The 23,112-nt window shown below is 50.6% G+C and overlaps 1 protein-coding gene across 2 annotated transcripts in view; it reads left to right on the top strand.

Annotated features, from left to right (window-relative positions):
- WDR83 (WD repeat domain 83) overlaps positions 1-23,112 on the top strand; it is a 35,758-nt gene that overhangs the window by 1,403 nt on the left and 11,243 nt on the right. For both annotated transcript variants that reach the window (XM_073622728.1, XM_073622727.1), the window contains exons 2-9: positions 5,221-5,329; positions 6,270-6,390; positions 12,963-13,068; positions 14,239-14,287; positions 14,436-14,562; positions 14,894-14,961; positions 15,988-16,096; positions 18,580-18,694. In XM_073622728.1, coding sequence (XP_073478829.1) covers positions 5,227-5,329; positions 6,270-6,390; positions 12,963-13,068; positions 14,239-14,287; positions 14,436-14,562; positions 14,894-14,961; positions 15,988-16,096; positions 18,580-18,694 — 798 coding nt within the window. In that variant the 5' untranslated portion in view covers positions 5,221-5,226. The remainder of the gene's footprint in view (positions 1-5,220; positions 5,330-6,269; positions 6,391-12,962; positions 13,069-14,238; positions 14,288-14,435; positions 14,563-14,893; positions 14,962-15,987; positions 16,097-18,579; positions 18,695-23,112) is intronic.

Here is a 23,112-nt window from a genome sequence, read left to right as displayed (position 1 = left end):
AGGGACCAGGGGCCGCTGTCCTGAGAGGGAGAGGGACCAGGGGCCGCTGTCCTGAGAGGGAGAGGGACCAGGGGCCGCTGTCCTGAGAGGGAGAGGGACCAGGGGCCGCTGTCCTGAGAGGGAGAGGGACCAGGGGCCGCTGTCCTGAGAGGGAGAGGGACCAGGGGCCGCTGTCCTGAGAGGGAGAGGGACCAGGGGCCGCTGTCCTGAGAGGGAGAGGGACCAGGGGCCGCTGTCCTGAGAGGGAGAGGGACCAGGGGCCGCTGTCCTGAGAGGGACCAGGGGCCGCTGTCCTGAGAGGGACCAGGGGCCGCTGTCCTGAGAGGGACCAGGGGCCGCTGTCCTGAGAGGGACCAGGGGCCGCTGTCCTGAGAGGGAGAGGGACCAGGGGCCGCTGTCCTGAGAGGGAGAGGGACCAGGGGCCGCTGTCCTGAGAGGGAGAGGGACCAGGGGCCGCTGTCCTGAGAGGGAGAGGGACCAGGGGCCGCTGTCCTGAGAGGGAGAGGGACCAGGGGCCGCTGTCCTGAGAGGGAGAGGGACCAGGGGCCGCTGTCCTGAGAGGGAGAGGGACCAGGGGCCGCTGTCCTGAGAGGGAGAGGGACCAGGGGCCGCTGTCCTGAGAGGGAGAGGGACCAGGGGCCGCTGTCCTGAGAGGGAGAGGGACCAGGGGCCGCTGTCCTGAGAGGGAGAGGGACCAGGGGCCGCTGTCCTGAGAGGGAGAGGGACCAGGGGCCGCTGTCCTGAGAGGGAGAGGGACCAGGGGCCGCTGTCCTGAGAGGGAGAGGGACCAGGGGCCGCTGTCCTGAGAGGGAGAGGGACCAGGGGCCGCTGTCCGGAGAGGGACCAGGGGCCGCTGTCCTGAGAGGGAGAGGGACCAGGGGCCGCTGTCCGGAGAGGGACCAGGGGCCGCTGTCCGGAGAGGGACCAGGGGCCGCTGTCCGGAGAGGGGCCGGGGGCCGCTGTCCGGAGAGGGGCCGGGGGCCGCTGTCCGGAGAGGGACCAGGGGCCGGGGGCCGCTGTCCGGAGAGGGACCAGGGGCCGGGGGCCGCTGTCCGGAGAGGGACCAGGGGCCGGGGGCCGCTGTCCGGAGAGGGACCAGGGGCCGCTGTCCGGAGAGGGACCAGGGGCCGCTGTCCGGAGAGGGACCAGGGGCCGGGGGCCGCTGTCCGGAGAGGTACCAGGGGCCGGGGGCCGCTGTCCGGAGAGGGACCGGGGGCCGGGGGCCGCTGTCCGGAGAGGGACCGGGGGCCGGGGGCCGCTGTCCGGAGAGGGACCGGGGGCCGGGGGCCGCTGTCCGGAGAGGGACCGGGGGCCGCTGTCCGGAGAGGGACCAGGGGCCGGGGGCCGCTGTCCGGAGAGGGACCAGGGGCCGCTGTCCGGAGAGGGACCAGGGGCCGCTGTCCGGAGAGGGACCGGGGGCCGCTGTCCGGAGAGGGACCAGGGGCCGGGGGCCGCTGTCCGGAGAGGGACCAGGGGCCGCTGTCCGGAGAGGGACCAGGGGCCGGGGGCCGCTGTCCGGAGAGGGACCAGGGGCCGGGGGCCGCTGTCCGGAGAGGGGCCGGGGGCCGCTGTCCGGAGAGGGACCAGGGGCCGGGGGCCGCTGTCCGGAGAGGGACCAGGGGCCGGGGGCCGCTGTCCGGAGAGGGACCAGGGGCCGGGGGCCGCTGTCCGGAGAGGGGCCGGGGGCCGCTGTCCGGAGAGGTACCAGGGGCCGGGGGCCGCTGTCCGGAGAGGTACCGGGGGCCGGGGGCCGCTGTCCGGAGAGGGACCGGGGGCCGGGGGCCGCTGTCCGGAGAGGGACCGGGGGCCGGGGGCCGCTGTCCGGAGAGGGACCGGGGGCCGGGGGCCGCTGTCCGGAGAGGGACCGGGGGCCGGGGGCCGCTGTCCGGAGAGGGACCGGGGGCCGCTGTCCGGAGAGGGACCGGGGGCCGGGGGCCGCTGTCCGGAGAGGGACCGGGGGCCGCTGTCCGGAGAGGGACCAGGGGCCGGGGGCCGCTGTCCGGAGAGGGACCAGGGGCCGCTGTCCGGAGAGGGACCAGGGGCCGGGGGCCGCTGTCCGGAGAGGGACCAGGGGCCGCTGTCCGGAGAGGGACCAGGGGCCGGGGGCCGCTGTCCGGAGAGGGACCAGGGGCCGCTGTCCGGAGAGGGACCAGGGGCCGGGGGCCGCTGTCCGGAGAGGGACCGGGGGCCGGGGGCCGCTGTCCGGAGAGGGACCGGGGGCCGGGGGCCGCTGTCCGGAGAGGGACCGGGGGCCGGGGGCCGCTGTCCGGAGAGGGACCGGGGGCCGGGGGCCGCTGTCCGGAGAGGGACCGGGGGCCGGGGGCCGCTGTCCGGAGAGGGACCGGGGGCCGGGGGCCGCTGTCCGGAGAGGGACCGGGGGCCGGGGGCCGCTGTCCGGAGAGGGACCGGGGGCCGGGGGCCGCTGTCCGGAGAGGGACCGGGGGCCGCTGTCCGGAGAGGGACCGGGGGCCGCTGTCCGGAGAGGGACCGGGGGCCGCTGTCCGGAGAGGGACCGGGGGCCGCTGTCCGGAGAGGGACCGGGGGCCGCTGTCCGGAGAGGGACCGGGGGCCGCTGTCCGGAGAGGGACCGGGGGCCGGAGAGGGACCGGGGGCCGGGGGCCGCTGTCCGGAGAGGGACCGGGGGCCGCTGTCCGGAGAGGGACCGGGGGCCGCTGTCCTGAGAGGGAGAGGGACCGGGGGCCGCTGTCCTGAGTGGGAGCGGGATCGGGGGCCGCTGTCCTGAGAGAGACCGGGGGCCGCTGTCCTGAGAGAGAGAGGGACCGGGGGCCGCTGTCCTGAGAGGGACCGGGGGCCGCTGTCCTGAGAGGGACCGGGGGCCGCTGTCCTGAGAGGGACCGGGGGCCGCTGTCCTGAGAGGGACCGGGGGCCGCTGTCCTGAGAGGGAGAGGGACCGGGGGCCGCTGTCCTGAGAGGGAGAGGGACCGGGGGCCGCTGTCCGGAGAGGGACCGGGGGCCGCTGTCCGGAGAGGGAGAGGGACCGGGGGCCGCTGTCCGGAGAGGGAGAGGGACCGGGGGCCGCTGTCCGGAGAGAGAGACCGGGGGCCGCTGCCCCGAGAGGGGGAGGGACCGGGGGCCGCTGTCCCGAGAGAGGGGGAGGGGCCGGGGGCCGCTGTCCCGAGAGAGGGGGAGGGGCCGCTGTCCCGAGAGAGGGGGAGGGGCCGCTGTCCCGAGAGAGGGGGAGGGGCCGCTGTCCCGAGAGAGAGGGGGAGGGACCGGGGGCCGCTGTCCCGAGAGAGAGGGGGAGGGACCGGGGGCCGCTGTCCCGAGAGAGAGGGGGAGGGACCGGGGGCCGCTGTCCCGAGAGAGAGGGGGAGGGACCGGGGGCCGCTGTCCCGAGAGAGAGGGGGAGGGACCGGGGGCCGCTGTCCCGAGGGAGAGGGGGAGGGACCGGGGGCCGCTGTCCCGAGGGAGAGGGGGAGGGACCGGGGGCCGCTGTCCCGAGGGAGAGGGGGAGGGACCGGGGGCCGCTGTCCCGAGGGAGAGGGGCCGGGGGCCGCTGTCCCGAGAGAGAGGGGGAGGGACCGGGGGCCGCTGTCCCGAGAGAGAGGGGGAGGGACCGGGGGCCGCTGTCCCGAGGGAGAGGGGCCGGGGGCCGCTGTCCCGAGGGAGAGGGGCCGGGGGCCGCTGTCCCGAGGGAGAGGGGCCGGGGGCCGCTGTCCCGAGGGAGAGGGGCCGGGGGCCGCTGTCCCGAGAGAGAGAGAGATGCCGGGGGCCTCTGTCCTGAGCGAGACACCTGTGCCGCTGTGCTGGTAGAGAGACCGGGGGGGTGCCCCCTGCCGCTGTGCTGGCAGAGAGACCGGGGGGTGCCCCCTGCCGCTGTGCTGGTAGAGAGACCGGGGGGGTGCCCCCTGCCGCTGTGCTGGCAGAGAGACCGGGGGGTGCCCCCTGCCGCTGTGCTGGCAGAGAGACCGGGGGGTGCCCCCTGCCGCTGTGCTGGCAGAGAGACCGGGGGGTGCCCCCTGCCGCTGTGCTGGCAGAGAGACCGGGGGGTGCCCCCTGCCGCTGTGCTGGCAGAGAGACCGGGGGGTGCCCCCTGCCGCTGTGCTGGCAGAGAGACCGGGGGGTGCCCCCTGCCGCTGTGCTGGCAGAGAGACCGGGGGGTGCCCCCTGCCGCTGTGCTGGCAGAGAGACCGGGGGGTGCCCCCTGCCGCTGTGCTGGCAGAGGGACCGGGGGGGGGCCCCCTGCCGCTGTGCTGGCAGAGGGACCGGGGGGGGGGCCCCCTGCCGCTGTGCTGGCAGAGGGACCGGGGGGGGCCCCCTGCCGCTGTGCTGGTAGAGAGACCGGGGGGCCCCCTGCCGCTGTGCTGGTAGAGGAAGCAAGGACCCATACAGCTGTTTTGGTAAAAAGACCACTGTCCTGGTGAGGGGACTGGGCTTATTCAGCTTTCAAGTGGGGCTCTCATGGTGGAAGTCTAAACCCAGCAATGCTGGAAGATATCTGCCAGGACATGCTGGGAGTTGTAGCTCCATCACAGCTGGGGTCCCATCATTTCTATAAACCCAGCCAAAAAACTTTGTGTGAAATGTTAGAGCCAGAGTGTTTTCCTGCCATCTGTGTCCCCTTTGGCTAGATTTATTCTCGTTTTCTGCCAGGAAAGGAGGGAGGTGTTCTAAAGTCCTGCCCAAGGATAGCAATGCTGCTCCTATATAGACACTGTGTGGTGAGTGAGCGTTGTCAGCCTAGGACAGGATCACCAGATGAAAAGCCAAAAAAAAAAAAAGGAAAGCTACTACAGCCACATGATCTAAGGATTGTAAGATGCAACATAATACATTTTTGTTCTTACAATTAGATAAAGTAATAGTAAACTCTCTGCCATTTTTAGCTGAACACAATAAAATAATCATTCTCCAATAAACTATTAGTTAAAATTCTTACATCAGCACTTGCAGTTTACAAATCTCAGTGCTGCTGGCTCCTGCTCTCTGTGCTCCTTCCCTGAACTTCCCATCATCAAAGGAAAGAGTGGACAGTAAAGCTTCTGGTTTATCAATCCTGGATCAGCTGTGCATGGCAACCAATCTGCTTTTATTTTCAGCATGATCTGTTCAACTTTGATAATAAAAGTTAGCAACTGATTTAGTTGACATGCACAGCTGCTCCAGAGTTAGTAACCCCCCCCCCCCCAATGTTCTTAAGTCATAAGTGTATTTTTATTGTAGTTTGGATACTGATTTTTTTTTTTTCTGTTATCACAGGGTGTCATGGCCTATCCGGCCCCCAAACCTAAAAAAACAGAGCTTCCCCAGCACCTCCAGCGCAAACTGCCGTGCAACCAGGGAGCTATCAGAGCAGTACGGTTCAATGGTGAGTATCACCGCAGGCTGTGTATAAAAGATCTACATGTGTCATCCTGAGGTGGGATGGATAGACTCCATGTCACATAGCTGCTCCTCAGTGGTGTCATCCTATGATGGGAGGGAACTCCATGTCATAGCACCTCCTGTCTGTGTCCTCCTGTGGTGGGAGGGACAGACTACATGAAGTTGATTTACTAAGACAAATATTCTGTGTACTGCAAGTGCAGTTTCTCTAGATCTAAAGGGAAAGCTCTGCTGATTTCTATCATCCAATCGTGTGCAAGCAAAAATGCTGCTTTTTTTTTTTTTTTTTTTTTTTTTTCATGCATGTGATTTGGTATTCTTTTTTTTTTTTTTGCAAAGTGAAGCCTTACCTCATTTACTAAGCTGTGGAGCAGGTTCACTTGCAGTGCACATTATATTTGCTCCTCCTGGGTGGTGTCACCCTGTGGTGGGAGGGACAGAATCCATGTCACATAGCTTCTCCTGGGTGGTGTCACTCTGTGGTTGGAGGGGACAGACTTCTTGTCCTATATCTCCTCCTGGGTGGTGTCACCCTTTGGTTGGAGGGGACAGACTTCTTGTCCTATATCTCCTCCTGGATGGTGTCACCCATTGGTTTGAGGGGACAGACTTCTTGTCCTACATCTCCTCCTGGGTGGTGTCACCCTGTGGTTGGAGGGGACAGACTTCTTGTCCTATATCTCCTCCTGGGTGGTGTCACCCTGTGGTTGGAGGGGACAGACTTCTTGTCCTATATCTCCTCCTGGGTGGTGTAACCTTGTGGTGGGAGGTACAGACTCCATGTCCCATATCTACTCCTGTCTGTGTCACCCTGTGCTGGGAAGGACAGACTCCATGTCACTTAGCTCCTCTTGTCTGTGTCACCCTAAGGTAGGAGAGACGGACTCCATGTCTCATATCTCTATTCCTCATTGCCTTTTCAGTGGATGGGAATTACTGTATGACATGTGGCAGTGACAAGTCCTTGAAGCTGTGGAATCCACATAAAGGAACCATGCTGAAAACCTACAGCGGTCATGGGTATGAAGTACTGGATGCAGCAGGGTAAGTGTGTTTCACACACTTGATTTGCATGGTTCTGATTTTACATTATTTGTGAAAGGTATTAGTATTCCAAGATGCTACATGGTACTACACTGCACTCTGTGCCAGATAACTTAGTCATGAACATCCATATACAGGGTGGGATTAGGGGATTTATGGGGGTCAGTGGTTAAAGCGATTGTAAACCCTTGTAAATCAACCCATTCAGTGTAAAATAGAAACAAAAGGCAAAACATTTGTGTAAAAATAGAAAAAAAAACATAAATACTTTTTTTTTTTTTATAAGTGATCACATTCCCTCTGTTCTCAGCTGAGTAAGAGCTGGGGGAGGAGAAGCAGCAGCACACTGATCTTCCCAGTGAATGGCTGGGCAGGGGGTGATGTGTCAGGACAAGTCTGATCATTTGGAGGAGAGCAGACTGAGTCCCCAACATACATAAAGAACTGACCACGCTGATCTCTCCTGCTTAGTGTGGTCAGTTTTTAATAGGAAAGCAGAGGGACTGGCAGGATCACTAGGGATTTCACACAAAGGAAGCAATACAAGGAGAACAGGATACTTTCTCATACAAGTACACGGTACAGCAGGCACGTATCAGGAATATGGAATGTTGGGTTTACAGATTATTTAATTGTTTCGGCATTCTTCCTCCAGGCTTGAACCTTAGCAGATTTCCATTCAAGTAGAACTATAGGCGAAAGTTTTTTTTTTTTCTTGGATAGAGTAAAGGCTCTTACACACTAAAAGAAAATCGGGTAAACATTTTCTTCCGAGGAACTTTCGTACAATTTTTGTATAGTGCGTACACAACTTTCCACAGCTGATTCTGACTTTGTGTATGAAAATCCCCAAAGGGACAAACTCCAAAATGTTTCCCGTACGGGAACAGAACGAAGGATTTTCGTGTCATGTACCGTTTTCGTCCGATTTTCGTACTAGATTAATCAGAAAAGAGAGACTGCGCGTGATCAGGAACAATAAAAAAAAAAAAAAAAAAAAAAAAAAAAAGCCTTTATCGTACGAGATTTTTTGTTCATAGTTTCCGATTTTCTGTAAAACAACGAGAAAAATCAGATGATTGTTTGCCCGATTTTTCTTATAGTGTGTACCCCACTAAAGGGAGGATTATAATCCTTCTTGGTTTATTTTTTTCGCCATCTGTGCCCTATTGGGCAGATTTTCCTTCACTTCTTGTCCCATAGCCAAAACAGGAAGCGAGAGGAAATCCCTGCAAATCAAAGGAATTCCTTGGGGACCCCCCAGGTCACTAGAACTAGTGTCCCCACTGGAAGATTTCCCCTCTATTATGTTTCTGGGGATAACCTACAGTTTGGGAATTTCTTTTACTTTCGCTTTCAATGATAATGGTAAACAGGACAAATAGAGAGGATGAATCTCCCTAATGGGGGCACAGACAGCAATAAAAACCTGACTGGGGTTCTAATCCCTCTCCACTCTATCCAAAACTAAAAACTTTTGTCTTTTAGTTATACTTTCAGTTTGCTTCTATTTTTGTATTCAGAAAATAACCGAGACCTTCCACACTGGTAAGGATTACATTTAGCACAGCAATTGTCTTGTTTTTTTTTTCCCCCTTCCACCTGGGAACCTATAAAGGGCCATATTGGTTTATATTCATCTCCTGGTGGATTCTGCAATGCCATTTTTGTTCTGTAGTTTTGTGTGGGAGGTCTGGTCTAAGCGTAGTGTGTTGCACCAGGTTACAGAGACTCACTACTCCTCCAAGGGATTAAAGGCTTTTCTGTCCCGGCAAAGCTGCTTCTGTGCGATAATCCCTGAGATGTGCACTGTTGCATTTTCTGTAGAAGATTCCTAGAATTAGAGGTGAGATTGACTTGGAATTGAACCGTCATTTTTCGGCTACTGTGACCTCCGAGGCCTGTGACACACAGGTTTGTTTGTGTGTGTGTGTGTGTGTGTGTGTGTGTGTGTATTGGGGACAACCCTTGCTATAGGTGACTGAGCTAACTAGGGCTGAAACAATCGATATAATGGATTATGAAAATAGTTGTCATTTATTTTCATCAATTAGTTGGTCAGCCAAATAGTTGGCCTTCAACAAAGAATGCATTATTTGTACACATATCAGAAAATACAGTGCAGCACACTCAGTACACCATTTATACATGTCAGTATAAAAGAATGAAGAAAGGGCGCACCAACCTTGCGCATTACCCAAGTAATATTTATTAAAATCAAAAAGAAGGAAACATACTCACAAATGAGTGGATTGTAAAAGCATATCGGAGTCCACAATGGACAAAAAGCAACCAGGTCACGAGGACTGTCTCCAACATGCCGGAGGACCTTCCAGATGGCTGACGCGTTTCGAGGGGGGAATCCCCTCTTCCTTAGAGCCAATCTGCTTTTACAATGCACTTGTTTGTGAGTATGTTTCCTTCTTTATTTTTTAATTTTAATAAATACTAACTTGGGTAATGCACAAGGTTGGTGTGCCCTTTCTTCATTCTTTTACAGTGTTTCCATTGGGTATCCCCTGACCCTTGGAGGGCAGCACGGCCTGTGCCTGTACTGGGAGCCATAGGAATTCCAGGCTTCTTCCATTGCCATCGCACTACTGTTGAGCGCAGGAGATTTTATTTGACTGTGATACATGTCAGTATACCAGGGCTCGACAAATCGCAGGTGCCAGGTCACCATGGCAACTGGAAACTACATCCTGGCACCTAGGTTTTTGTCAGCCCATTCGCTGTTGGCACCATTAAGACTCTCCTAACAGCCTTCTCACTGCTGACGTCCCCTGTGTAACATTATCCACCTTACTCAGAACACATATCCAACAAGTCCTCGGACTGAGGTCAGCACTATTGACCTGAATACTACTTCTAGGTCACTGAAACAGAGAATGTTGAACCTGTTGTACTAATATGACAACCAAGAACCTGGTATTTTTACAAATAGGCCAGCAATGTCAGCCAGTATATTATCGTGTCTTAAAGTTTCCTCTTAGAACTAATATACTTCTTTAGTTCACACATTAAAAAACAAAATCAGGAAGACATGAAATGTAACCATGACTGTCATAAGAGAAGTATGGGGGCTGCCATTACAGGCCTGCCTTCTGAAAATACCAGATACCTGGCTGTATCTAACTTCAGTATGTGTCAGTCAAAGTCACAGAGCTGAAAAATGTGGGAGCTCTTTATCTCCATGCATTTTCTGGGTCAGCGGCTCAGACGGCATTAAAGTCAAAGCACCCGAATAACAGCTAGAGAACTAGCATTTTTCAAAGGACAGGTTGGTAATGGAAGCCTCTTTTTCATTTCTTGTGGCAGTGTCCCTTTAAATCTAGCTGTGTATATCTTGTTGTATTGTGTTAATGACTAAATCTATCTTCATATTTGCTTCCTGTCCCTGTAGTGTTTAGTGACAAGAGAGGAGAGCAGAGTGATGACTTTTTCATTTTTTGTTTTTTTTTTTTATAATGTATGCAGTCAGAAATCTGGAACAAACTCAGTATTTCCTAAAGCAGGCATCACTAAATGGCGGACCACGGTCCACATCTGGACCGACTCCCTGTCCTGTTGGAACTGCCGTGGTCCCGCCGTTTAGAAAGCCTGCTGTGCCCTGAAGCCAACATCCTCGTAGCCCACAGTGGGAGGCAGGACAGTTCTGGACGGAGGGTTTGCTTCCTGTGTTCGTAGGCAGGTGATTGGTTGCTAGGGCAGTCCTAGCAACAAATTACCGGGCTTGCAGCACCCGCCCCCTATCCAGACCAGCTGTGCCTCCCTCTCTCCCGTGTCTCTGTAAGGTAGGACAGGAGGGGGGGTCTATGTGAACAAAGGCTGCTGAAGACAATAATGGGGGGAGGGGCTGAGGAGAAGAGTAATGTGGGGGGGGGGGCTGAGGAGAAGAGTAATGTGGGGGGGGGGCTGAGGAGAAGAGTGGGGGGGGGGCTGAGGAGAAGAGTAATGTGGGGGGGGGGGGCTGAGGAGAAGAGTAATGTGGGGGGGGGGGCTGAGGAGAAGAGTAATGTGGGGGGGGCTGAGGAGAAGAGTGGGGGGGGGCTGAGGAGAAGAGTGGGGGGGGGCTGAGGAGAAGAGTAATGTGGGGGGGGCTGAGGAGAAGAGTAGTGGGGGGGGCTGAGGAGAAGAGTAATGTGGGGGGGGGCTGAGGAGAAGAGTAACGTGGGGGGGGGGCTGAGGAGAAGAGTAACGTGGGGGGGGGCTGAGGAGAAGAGTAATGTGGGGGGGGGGCTGAGGAGAAGAGTAATGTGGGGGGGGCTGAGGAGAAGAGTAATGTGGGGGGGGGCTGAGGAGAAGAGTAATGTGGGGGGGGGCTGAGGAGAAGAGTAATGTGGGGGGGGCTGAGGAGAAGAGTAATGTGGGGGGGGGGCTGAGGAGAAGAGTAATGTGGGGGGGGGGGCTGAGGAGAAGAGTAATGTGGGGGGGGGGGCTGAGGAGAAGAGTAATGTGGGGGGGGGCTGAGGAGAAGAGTAATGTGGGGGGGGGCTGAGGAGAAGAGTAATGTGGGGGGGGGCTGAGGAGAAGAGTAATGTGGGGGGGGGCTGAGGAGAAGAGTAATGTGAGGGGGGGGCTGAGAAGAGTAATGTGAAGGGGGGGGGTTGAGAAGAGTAATGTGAAGGGGGGGGGGGTTGAGAAGAGTAATGTGAAGGGGGGGGGCTGAGAAGAGTAATGTGAAGGGGGGGCTGAGAAGAGTAATGTGAAGGGGGGGGCTGAGAAGAGTAATGTGAGGGGGGGGGCTGAGAAGAGTAATGTGAGGGGGGGCTGAGGAGAAGAGGGGGGGGGCTGAGGAGAAGAGGGGGGGGGCTGAGGAGAAGAGGGGGGGGGCTGAGGAGAAGAGTAATGTGGGGGGGGGCTGAGGAGAAGAGTAATGTGGGGGGGGGGGGCTGAGGAGAAGAGTAGTGGGGGGGGCTGAGGAGAAGAGTAATGTGGGGGGGGGCTGAGGAGAAGAGTAATGTGGGGGGGGGCTGAGGAGAAGAGTAATGTGGGGGGGGGCTGAGGAGAAGAGTAATGTGGGGGGGGCTGAGGAGAAGAGTAATGGGGGGGGGGGGGGGGGCTGAGGAGAAGAGTAATGTGGGGGGGGGGCTGAGGAGAAGAGTAATGTGGGGGGGGCTGAGGAGAAGAGTAATGTGGGGGGGGGCTGAGGAGAAGAGTAATGTGGGGGGGGGCTGAGGAGAAGAGTAATGTGGGGGGGGCTGAGGAGAAGAGTAATGTGGGGGGGGCTGAGGAGAAGAGTAATGTGGGGGGGGGGCTGAGGAGAAGAGTAATGTGAGGGGGGGGCTGAGAAGAGTAATGTGAGGGGGGGCTGAGAAGAGTAATGTGAAGGGGGGGGGGGCTGAGAAGAGTAATGTGAAGGGGGGGGGGCTGAGAAGAGTAATGTGAAGGGGGGGGGCTGAGAAGAGTAATGTGAAGGGGGGGGGCTGAGAAGAGTAATGTGAAGGGGGGGGCTGAGAAGAGTAATGTGAAGGGGGGGCTGAGAAGGGTAATGGTGAGGGGGGGGGCTGAGAAGAGTAATGTGAAGGGGGGGCTGAGAAGAGTAATGTGAAGGGGGGGGGGCTGAGGAGAAGAGTAATGTGGGGGGGCTGAGAAGAGTAATGTGAGGGGGGGGCTGAGAAGAGTAATGTGAGGGGGGGGCTGAGAAGAGTAATGTGAAGGGGGGGGGGTTGAGAAGAGTAATGTGAAGGGGGGGGGGCTGAGAAGAGTAATGTGAAGGGGGGGCTGAGAAGAGTAATGTGAAGGGGGGGGGGCTGAGAAGAGTAATGTGAGGGGGGGGGCTGAGAAGAGTAATGTGAGGGGGGGGGCTGAGAAGAGTAATGTGAAGGGGGGGGCTGAGAAGAGTAATGTGAAGGGGGGGGCTGAGAAGAGTAATGTGAGGGGGGGGGGCTGAGAAGAGTAATGTGAGGGGGGCTGAGAAGAGTAATGTGAGGGGGGCTGAGAACAGTAGTGGAGGGGGGGGGCGCTGAGGACAGTAGTGTGAAGAGGGGATTTTGATATAAAGGGGAAAGGGGAGGGAACTGTGATGTAAAGAAAAGGACTGTGATACAGGGCTCAGTTCAGATCTAAGCATGCACATTTGTGCATGCGCGTTGCCGGTAGGGTAACCTTACCCACAAAAAAACGCAGAGAAAGAAGTCCTGAACCTTCCTTTTTTTATTTTTTATTTAAATTGCACTGCACCAAGGCATATGGTGATTTAGCACCATGCAATCTAGTGCATGTAAAAATGTGTCATAGGTGGCAATGTATTGGGGTTTCTTTTTAAGAACTTTTTTGCAGGTCGGGAACACGTTCAATTTTGCACACGTTCTCCAGCCACAGAAATGTGAGCCTAGCCTAAGAGAAGAGGGGCGCCGTGATGTGAAGGATCTGCGTCATCGCACAAACTAGCGGTTAGGTCCTCTGATGAAGAATATTTTACTGACTGAAGCTCGGTGATTTTTAATTGCGTACCCCTGGACTAAAGATATAATGACACTTTCTCTATTCAGGGCCATTTGTCACACCGCTGTACTGTGCGATGACTGTGTTTTGTATTTGGTTTAAACTGCCCTGGGTTTCTTCTACAGGTCATGTGACAATAGTCAGCTGTGCTCGTGCAGTTCAGACAAAACCGTGATCCTCTGGGATGTGGCACAGGGTCTCGTGGTCAGGAAGTTTCGTGGACATGCAGGGGTGAGCATTGTATAATATTATATACAGTATTTAATTATTACAGGTATTTATACAGCGCCAACAATTTATACAGCGCTTTACATACTGTGCGTTCACATCAGTCCCTGCCCCCAGGGAGCTAACGATCTAGGTCCCTACCTCACATACATACATATACTAGGGCCAGTTTGGACAGGAGCCAATTGTCATGCCAATATGTCTTTGGAGTGTGGGAGGAACCTGGAGTACCTGGAGGAAACCCACTCAAACACAGGGAGAACATGCACACTCCAAGCAGATAGTGTCCTGAACAGGATTCAAAACAGGGACCCCCAGTGCAAGTGAGAAGTGCAAACCACAAAGCCACTATATTTTTGTGTCATGTAATAGTAATGGGACTTTTCTGGCTACCTAATGAGTTTTGTATGAGGAGAAGTTGCGATGCTATGCAGTTTTGACCCTTTCTATTCTTAATACCATTCATCCCCCAAGTAAGGCGTCCTTTGGAACCCTCGCTAAAGATGCAACAGGCAAGAGTTTTGAATGTAGTCTGACACCTCCTGAGGAGTTGTGCTCTGCAGATAACAAACTTGTTCATTGGAGCAGCGTGGATTCCTGTTGCTTTGTCATTGACGTTGCCCCATGTGGGGTGCAGTGGGGACCTGCCTCAACTCCAGTTTGCAGGAAAGTTGCTACATTGCACCTAAATTTAAGGGCTGCAGGGTCCCAGGGACTGTGGCCAATCATGAATCTTTCTGAGGACAAAAACCTGACAGTGACTCTAATATCAAATGCACTTTTCACATATATTCCTCTGTATTGTCCCATGTTCCCGCTAGATTTCCAGCATGTGCTTCATCTAGGGCAGGGATATGCAATTAGTGGACCTCCAGCTGTTGCAGAACTACAAGTCCCATGAGGCATAGCAAGACTATGACAGCCACAAGCATGACACCCAGAGGCAGAGGCATGATGGGACTTGTAGTTTTGCAACAGCTGGAGGTCCGCTAATTGCATATCCCTGATCTAGGGAGTGCCGAAGGAAAATCGCACCATCCCAGACTGCCATCTAGTGGCTGTACCTTCTGCTTACACAGTGACTGCCTCTGGGTGATCATTAGTGCTCTTCAGTGTTATATATTTTGTTGTACCTGATGCTGTCTGCCCTGACACTTTCATGTTCTTTTGTAGAAGGTAAACTGTGTGCAATTCAATGAGGAATCTACAGTGATCATATCAGGTAATTGTGAACACTACCTACTGATGAGTGATGCTTACTGTCCCCTTTCCAGCTGTTCCAAGTTGTAGTACATTGTTGTACTGTGTTTCTTACGTCAGTTTTCCCATCCTGAACAATGCTTGCCTGACTTTTACCATTGTCCTTTCAGGCTCTATAGACTCTTCTATTAGATGCTGGGATTGTCGCTCTCGTAAACCAGAGGCTATTCAGATACTGGATGAAGCTAAAGATGGAATATCCAGTATCAAAATATCTGATCATGAGATTCTTGCTGGGTGGGTGTTTTTTTTTTTTTGCTGTCACCCTGTAATAGGAGGTACATACCCCATGTCACATAGCTTCCCGTGTCTGTCTCACTCTGTGGCAGAAGGGATGGACCTTGTGTCACAAAGCTCCTTCTATCTGTGTCACTCTGTGGTGGGATGGGTAGCCTTCACATTGCTATTTGTGTCTATATTGTCTGTCTCACCCTGCAGATCACATAAATATTGTAAATATGTACCAGTTGTATCTTTGTCATCTTGCATACAGACTCCAGTAATGGGTACTCCCACTGTGCTTCACAGCCAGGACATCCAAAGACTTTTCTCTTTTTGTCTTCTTCAGGTCTGTAGATGGACACTTGCGTCGGTATGACCTTCGTAAAGGAGAGATGTGCGCCGATTATGTTGGCAGTAAGTCCCTATCAATACGGGCTAACAATCCCATCTCTTTTATACAGGGAGCAGTCTGATGCATCATATATTGTTTTTGCAAACCAACTTTGAAACATTTTTAAATAAACTTATTATATTTCTGACTAATCCTCACTTCTGTATATACAGTGCAATATGATCATTATTAGTTTATAAATACTCAGTATCATTGAGTGCGGTGTGATCATTATCGGTGTGTATATATACTCGGGATCATTATACAGTGCAGTGTGATCATTGTCGGTGTATCTATACTTGGTATCATTATACAGTGCAATGTGATTATTGTCGGTGTATATATACTCGGTATCATTATACGGTGCAGTGTGATCATTATCGGTGTATATATACTCGGTATCATTATACAGTGCAGTGTGATCATTGTCGGTGTATATATACTCTCTATCATTATATGGTGCAGTGTGATCATTGTCGGTGTATATATACTCTCTATCATTGTGTGGTGTGATCATTGTCGGTGTATATATACTCGGTATCATTATATGGTGCAGTGTGATCATTGTCGGTGTATATATACTCTCTATCATTATATGGTGCAGTGTGATCATTGTCGGTGTATATATACTCTCTATCATTGTGTGGTGTGATCATTGTCGGTGTATATATACTCTCTATCATTGTGTGGTGTGATCATTGTCGGTGTATATATACTCGGTATCATTATATGGTGCAGTGTGATCATTGTCGGTGTATATATACTCTCTATCATTGTGTGGTGTGATCATTGTCGGCGTATATATACTCGGTATCATTATACGGTGCGGTATGATCATTATTGATGTATATATACTCGGTATCATTATACAGTGCGTGTGATCCTTATCAATGTATACTGTATGTCCATAGTAATATAATTATTACAGGGTAATTATTGTTGATGTATAGAACTAGGTGTCATTATATGGTTCAATGTGATTGTCAGTATTTTAGCTCAAGGTTACCAGTTTGGTTTCCTGTATTTTTCTATATCATTCTTTCTTGCAGGTCCCATTACATGTGTGAGTTTCAGCCAAGATTCACAGTGTCTATTGGCTTCATCCCTAGACTCCACACTCCGCCTCCTCGATAAGGACTCAGGAGAACTATTAGGAGAGTAAGTGGAACACTCTGTGGTGGTAAAGAGCGATGACTCCAATCAAGGCCCAATCCAATGGTGCCACTTCCATATCATAAAATATGTCAACTTCTGACCTTGTACAGTAAGGTAGTGCAGAAGCAATGAAGATGTGCAAAGCTTTGTAAACTATAGTAGCCAATAGATATTTTTTTTGCAGATCAGTAAATTCTGATTGGTTGCTCTGGGATTTGCTTTGGGTTACAAACTTGAACAATAGTCTAGATTTAGCCATTCTCAACCAGTGTTCTTCCAGAGATTTCTGAGGTTCCTGGAGTTGTGGCTGATTGTCGTCACATCTGATAGTGCCTTCATAGATCCAGAGCCAGTAGCATGATACCAGTGATTTGTAAAGCTGTCTGTAAGGGTAGCATTCTAACCACCACTGTAAGGTGGATATTCTTTCTACTGACCACCAAGCCAAGGGAAGTTTTTCTAATGACAAAATAATCCGAATGTTATCGCGCTGGTAGATTTATGAAAAGCTGCTAGCACAAAATAATTGGGTAAGATTGCATAAATCGAACATAATAAAAAAATTTGCGACGCTATAAAAAAAGAAAAATAATGAGAAAAAAAAGGGTATATACACAGCAAATAAAATCATAAAACGCCCAAGTAATCTCTGTCCAAAAATGAATCCATTGGTGAAAGTTCAGAAGGGTAAAAAAAATAACATAAATTTCCCTGCTCAGATATACATCCAATTTGCGTAGTGAACGTGGATGAGGTTCATACAAGTGAATCACCACAGTGCTCCTCCACCATATAAACAAAGTGGCTGCTTACCAGAGTGGACTCTAAATTATAAGAGCCACAAGAGCAGTGTAACAAGGTATCCCTCAGGGTAAAGGTCCTTGGTTCATATCTTCCTTTTAGGTGGAAGAGCTCTCTCATACAGAATAATGGTCAGTCTTTGGAGGCTGTAGGCTCAAATGGCTCTTTTAGTGCCATTAGAGCCTACTGCCATTCCCAGAGGGGAACATTGTCTGGAACAAGGGACTTTGTTTGGGACTTGAACTAGGCGTGGAGACAAAATCCCCCCCAGTGTACAGGTGCTTCTTCATTTTCCTATTGGTAGACGGGGTTGTGAGCATGGTGTAAAGCAAGAGGAACTTGGACAGCTTTCTTTACATAAGATGGGTGTTTGCAGCATCCCACTGTCTAACTAGGTGTGTCAGAGGACAGAGCTGTTCAGAGTGAAGGCAGACCAGAGAACCCTTTATACCAAGCGGCTCCTCCAGAGACTGACCATTATTTGTTTTTTGTTTTTTCTCATCATTATTATTATATATTTATTTTTATTTTTTTAGCGTGGCCAATCTTTTATTATATTATTTTTATAATGATCCTTAGTGGACTAATCTTAGCAGGGGTTCCCTTGGGTAAAAGGTTGAGAGAGACTAGATCATTGTGCAGTAAAGAGCTACAAGCTACACACCTAGATGAATAAATGAAGCATTTAACCCAATGATAATCCACAATAAAATACTTTTTTCCTAAAGGAAACTTGTCATTGCAAATTGTGTTTTTAAATAACTAAGGTATGCAGAAACAACTTTCTAATTTGTGTAGAAATTAGGTACCACCAGCCTTCTTTAGGCATTCCTATGTTAATTTTGGAAGCAGTGTATTTGGTAATGGCCACCACACTCCAGTACCATACCTTGTGAGGTCATGTGTTCCCAGAACTCGCGTGCCCAAAGATATGAGGTGGCATAATGCACTTGGACGATTGTAACATAAGAGCCATGGCTATAGGAGGTACACAAGACCGTGGATGTGTATTTAAAGCGTATCCAAGCCTAAAAACAAAAATGTATTTGAATGCATTATACCGTTGTTTAGACTGCATACGTTTTTAATTTTTCAGGCTAAGCACATTCTCAGCAAATACAGAAAATACCGGTTGAGCAGAAATGCTGTGACCTTGTCATTTCCTGTAAGCTGAAAAGGAGTCACAAACATCCTTATCTTTCTTGTCTAAATTGCTAGCCCCTTCAATACACCATGTAGGCCCGATTCACACCTATGCATTTTTAGTGCATTTTGCAGATTTGCACTAAAGTCCATTTAACATGGTTTCCTATGGAACACATTCTGTAGTGCAAATCTGCAAAATGCAAAAAAACACTAAAAATGCATAGGTGTGAATCAGACCTTAAGGGAGAAATGGCAGACATGGTAGAAGTCCAGCCTGTGTGATAACCATGGCTCCCTCTGTAGATGCGTTAAAGAAATTAGTGTGGATAGGAAGTGTGTTTTTTACAGGCTCACCAGCTATGCAGAAAGGGGAGGAAAGGCAACTAATGCAGCTACCACATCCAAGGACTAGTAAGCTACAATCTGTTACATTTTTGTTTTTGGGTTTTAATACACTTTAGTGAGGTACAGTTAAATGTTTGCACAGTTACAACGTGGTGGTGTGAGCGGACCCTTACATTTATTTTTTGCCCCAACAGGTACACAGGACACCAGAACAAGAGCTACAAGCTGGACAGCTGCCTGAGTGAGAAGGACACACATGTGGTTAGCTGCTCTGAGGATGGGACTGTCTGTTTCTGGGACTTAGTAGAGGTGATTTGCTTTGCATCATTATAAAAGAATATATACTTTTTTGTATCCAACATTCCCAATAGGAAGCAACCTCACATATGTTCCCTGCATTAGTCTGACTTCCTTCCTATAGGAGGTATCTAAGGCCCCTTTCACGCGATAAGCCCGCTCGAATCAGCCTGTCTGTTTTACAGGTGGATCCGAGCGGGCCATCCATTGACTCCTATGGGCAGGCGGATGTCAGCGGAGATGTCTACCATCCGTCTTATCGAATCGGATGAGAGCTGATGAAAACGGACATTGTGTCCGTTTGCGTCCTATCTCCCCATAGGAATCAGTGGCGCTCTGACAGGTCCCTTCCCGGTCAGTGAGCAGAGACAGGTCTGTCATCCGATCTCCTGGTGTGCTGGCGGACTGATCCACCCCGTGTGAAAGGGGCCCTAGAGTTGTCATATGCATCCGTGCTTCACCACCTAGCAAGTCCTTGATCCAGAGTCAATGAAATGGCAATTTATGACTACTGGACTTGGCAAGCAATGGATTAGAAAGACAGCTCAGAAATTTGCAGCTTTGAAAAACAAGTCAGAAATGGAAGCATCCATATTGCCATCCTGACAGGTTCTCTTTATGCATTTGCCAATTACACTAAATAAATGTGGTTCTAAAGCCAAAACTTTTTTTTTTAAAAACCTTAAAGTGGTTGGTTGTAAAGGAAGGTTTTTTTTTTTATCTTAATGCATTCTATGCATTAAGATAAATAACCTTTTGTGTGTAGCAGCCTCCATCCAGATCCAGCAATGTTGCATGACACTCGGCTGTCCGGGACTCTCCTCACCATTGGTTCTCACTGCTGTCAATCAAAGTCAGTGAACCAGTGAAGAGAGAAAGGGGGTCGGGCTGCAGCTCCATGTCTGACTGGACACATGGAGCTGAGGCTCGGCACGGGTGCCCCCATAGCAATCTGCTTGCTGTAGGGGCACTCAACAGGAGGGGGGGGAATGGAGCACCAAAGAGGGAACCAAGAAGAGGAGGATCCGGGCTGCTCTGCAAAAATCACTGCACAGAGCAGGGTCAGTATGACTTTTTTTTTTTTTTGTTAAAAACAACAAAACAAGACTTTAGTATCACTTTAATGTGCTCCCTGCATTAAAGTGGTTTTATACCCTTCTTTAAAATTTTTACCTACAGGTAAGCCTATAATTAGGCTTACCTGTAGGGAAAATGAATCTCTACTAAACCTGTACGGTTTAGGAGATATTCACTTTGCATGCAGCCGCTGACATCAGCAGCACATGCACTGTGAACGCCCAGCTGAAGAAGACGTATGCGCGGGAGTGACGTCATCGCAGCCCCGGAAGAAACTGCAAAGGGCAAAATGTCAGCTCCCTCGGCGTTGACCGAGCTGCGATATGGGGACCTCGTTCCAAGGTGAGTATTTTATAATGAGCTAGTATGCGGTACATACTAGGTCATTATGCCTTTGCCTTACAGGGTGGTTTTTTTTTTTTTTTTTTTTTTTACATGTGCGGGTATACAACCGCTTTAAAGGGGTTGTAAAGGCAGGTTTTTTTATCTTAATGCATTCTATACATTAAGATAAAAAGCCTTCTGTGTGCAGCAGCCCCCCTAATACTTACCTGAGCCCCCTCTCTATCCAGTGATATTCACGAGTGCCTTGGCCGTCTGGGACTCTCCGATTGGCTTAAACAAAGCAGCGGCGCCATTGGCTCCCCCTGCTGTCAAACTAAGTTAGCTCCTGCCAGTCAAATCCTGTAAACAGAGAGCGGTGGTTGGGGTGGAGCTGCGCTGTGTATGGATGCACACATCCCGGCTCAAGAGTGAGCCTGCACGTCAAGCGGCTTGCCATGGGAGCAAACACAGAAGAGGAGGAGCCAATACCATTGCACGTGAGTATAACAAGTTTTATTATTTTATTTTAAAAATGTTTGCTTTTAGAAACTCTCCAATTGGATGAATCTTCTAGGCAATGTGCCAGAATTAAAGTGACACAAGAAGTTTGTAAGTTTTCATAGTAGCTGGTTTGGTTATCAAGAGGTCTTCTTTTCTGAATGGTACGAGCAGTAAATTGGCTACTGAAAGGCATTAGACAGATTAGTTCTAATCTAATAAGATAAGTGAATCAAACAGGGTTATTAGTGTCAGTGTGCTGCCCATAATGACCAATTCAGTCATGCTTCTAATATTCATCGGGAAAAAAAAACCTGAGATCTTTCTGGTTACTATGGGCAACATTGACCCTTGTCTTTTATCCACGTCATACAAATCAGGTTGACTTACCGGAAAGCATCTGATATTAGTCAAACTCTACTTCTGAGAATGCTAGTTCCATGGCTGCTATGCTGACAAAGTCTTGGTTACTTTGAGTCACTTACCTGCAAAAAGTATGCACATTAATGCCCCGTACACACGGTTGGATTTTCCGATGGAAAATGTCCGATCGGAGGGTGTTGTCAGAAATTCCGACTGTGTGTAGGCTCCATCGGACATTTTCCATCACACAAAGTTTGAGAGCAGGATATAAAATTTTCCGACAACAAAATCCGTTGTCGGAAATTCCGATCGTGTGTACACAAATCCGACTGACAAAGTGCCACGCATGCTCAGAATAAATAAAGAGATGAAAGCTATTGGCCACTGCCCCGTTTATAGTCTCAACGTACGTGTTTTACGTCACCGCGTTTAGAACGATCGGATTTTCCGACAACTTTGTGTGACCGTGTGTATGCAAGACAAGTTTGAGCCAACATCCGTCAGAAAAAATCCTAGGATTTTGTTGTCGGAATGTCCGAACAAAGTCCGACCGTGTGTATGAGGAATTAGAGTTCTTAAATGAAGATTTTTTTTTTTTATGCTTGTTCCAGGTCAGTTGACTTGAAAAGTGTCAAAGCATTTAAAAGCGGAACTAAACCCTCCTATCCTTACAGCCAAGGAAGCTGCCATCTTTGTTTCCGTTTGATCCCTAGTTGCTAAACATGATCAGTTATGACACCAGTCATTTGATGGCTTGATAGTTCAGTTGAGAGCAAAACTAAGTTATTTACAACAACATACCTTGCATGTAACTGTTTTTAAAAAAATTTTAATGAAGGGGTTTAGTTCTTGATTTAAGATGCGGCTTAGCAATGGCAGCGTCCATGTTTTTCCTAGTATGGGTTTCCTCTAAAGTGGAACTATAATTGTCTTGAATCCATTGATGCAGCATCCCCAGAACTCTGACATCTTCGGGTGGCTGAATCTAGAGCGCAGGCTGCTGTGGAGATAGCATGACTTTTTTTCTTAACCCCCTTCACACTTAAGGGTAAAACAAATGCAAAAGCCCAAGCACAATTTTTAAAAACTGTTAGTAAAACCATACATATCATTACAACTACTTTGTGCATCCAGCTGGATTATACCACGTTGTTTTCAGGACAAATTGGGCTTTCATATGGTAGTAAATGGATATCTCCTGATTTCCTTTGATAAAAAAAAAAAAAAAAAAACCCAACTTTAAAATTTAGCTGTATATATTTCTTGTTACTACCATAACCTACCACCAAAAAATAATCCAAAATAAAGTCTCCCGCTCCTGACGATTGCAACAATACCAAATATTTGTACCCTAGTACAGCCCAGAAGAAATATTGCGCATTTTGCTGTGGTTTTTTTTTTTCTGCCCTACCAAAAAAAAAAAAAAAAAAACACACCAACACAATTTAAAAAACAAAACAAAAGCTCTTGGTCTCACCGGGAGATATGCGTAAATGTGGCCCCACGGAAAAAAAAAAGTTCTGTGAGGCCGCATATGTGTTACATCGGCATAAAGGGGCTAAAGTAGTGTTGTGGCATGCTGCTGTATTAATGCGTTGGGGTACCAGTCAAATGACACTGCAACATACAGCTTTCAATGGGGTCTAAGCCCCGGTTCACATTGATGCGATTTGACATGTCAAAGCGCATGCCAAATCCAGCAATTATTGCCCACAATGGAACCATCAGAATCAGTGCAACGCTGACTTTACAGCGCCACACGATTCTCAAAAGTAGTTTCTGTAATACTTTTGGCGATTTCAATAGAAATCTGTGCAGGAAACTGCCGGACTGACATGACGGAAAGAAATCATGCAGGTTCAGCTGAACTTAAGCACGATTTCATAACCGCAGCAGTGTGAACCTGGGCTTTAAAGTTCAATGAAAAAAACTCAAACTTTTTTTTGTTTGTTTTTGATGGAGTATGGAATGGTTAAAGCTCCTGAGGGAGGTTCTCTTTTTCCCATCAGGAGAGTTTTTCCTTTACTCCCTGTCTTAAGCTACAATAGGAAGTGAGGGAAGATATCTCCAAAAGTAAGAAATCCTCTTTAAGGCCCCTTTCACACGGGCCGGACTCAGTCAAACAGATCTAACTGCTCAGTGAGGGATCTCTCCGCTGATCCCTGCTG

The sequence above is a fragment of the Aquarana catesbeiana genome, linkage group LG03, assembly GCF_042186555.1.
Source record: "Aquarana catesbeiana isolate 2022-GZ linkage group LG03, ASM4218655v1, whole genome shotgun sequence".
In the NCBI taxonomy this organism is placed as follows: domain Eukaryota; kingdom Metazoa; phylum Chordata; class Amphibia; order Anura; family Ranidae; genus Aquarana; species Aquarana catesbeiana.
Note: the sequence above shows the minus strand (reverse complement) of the source record. Positions and strands in the feature narration are given on the sequence as shown.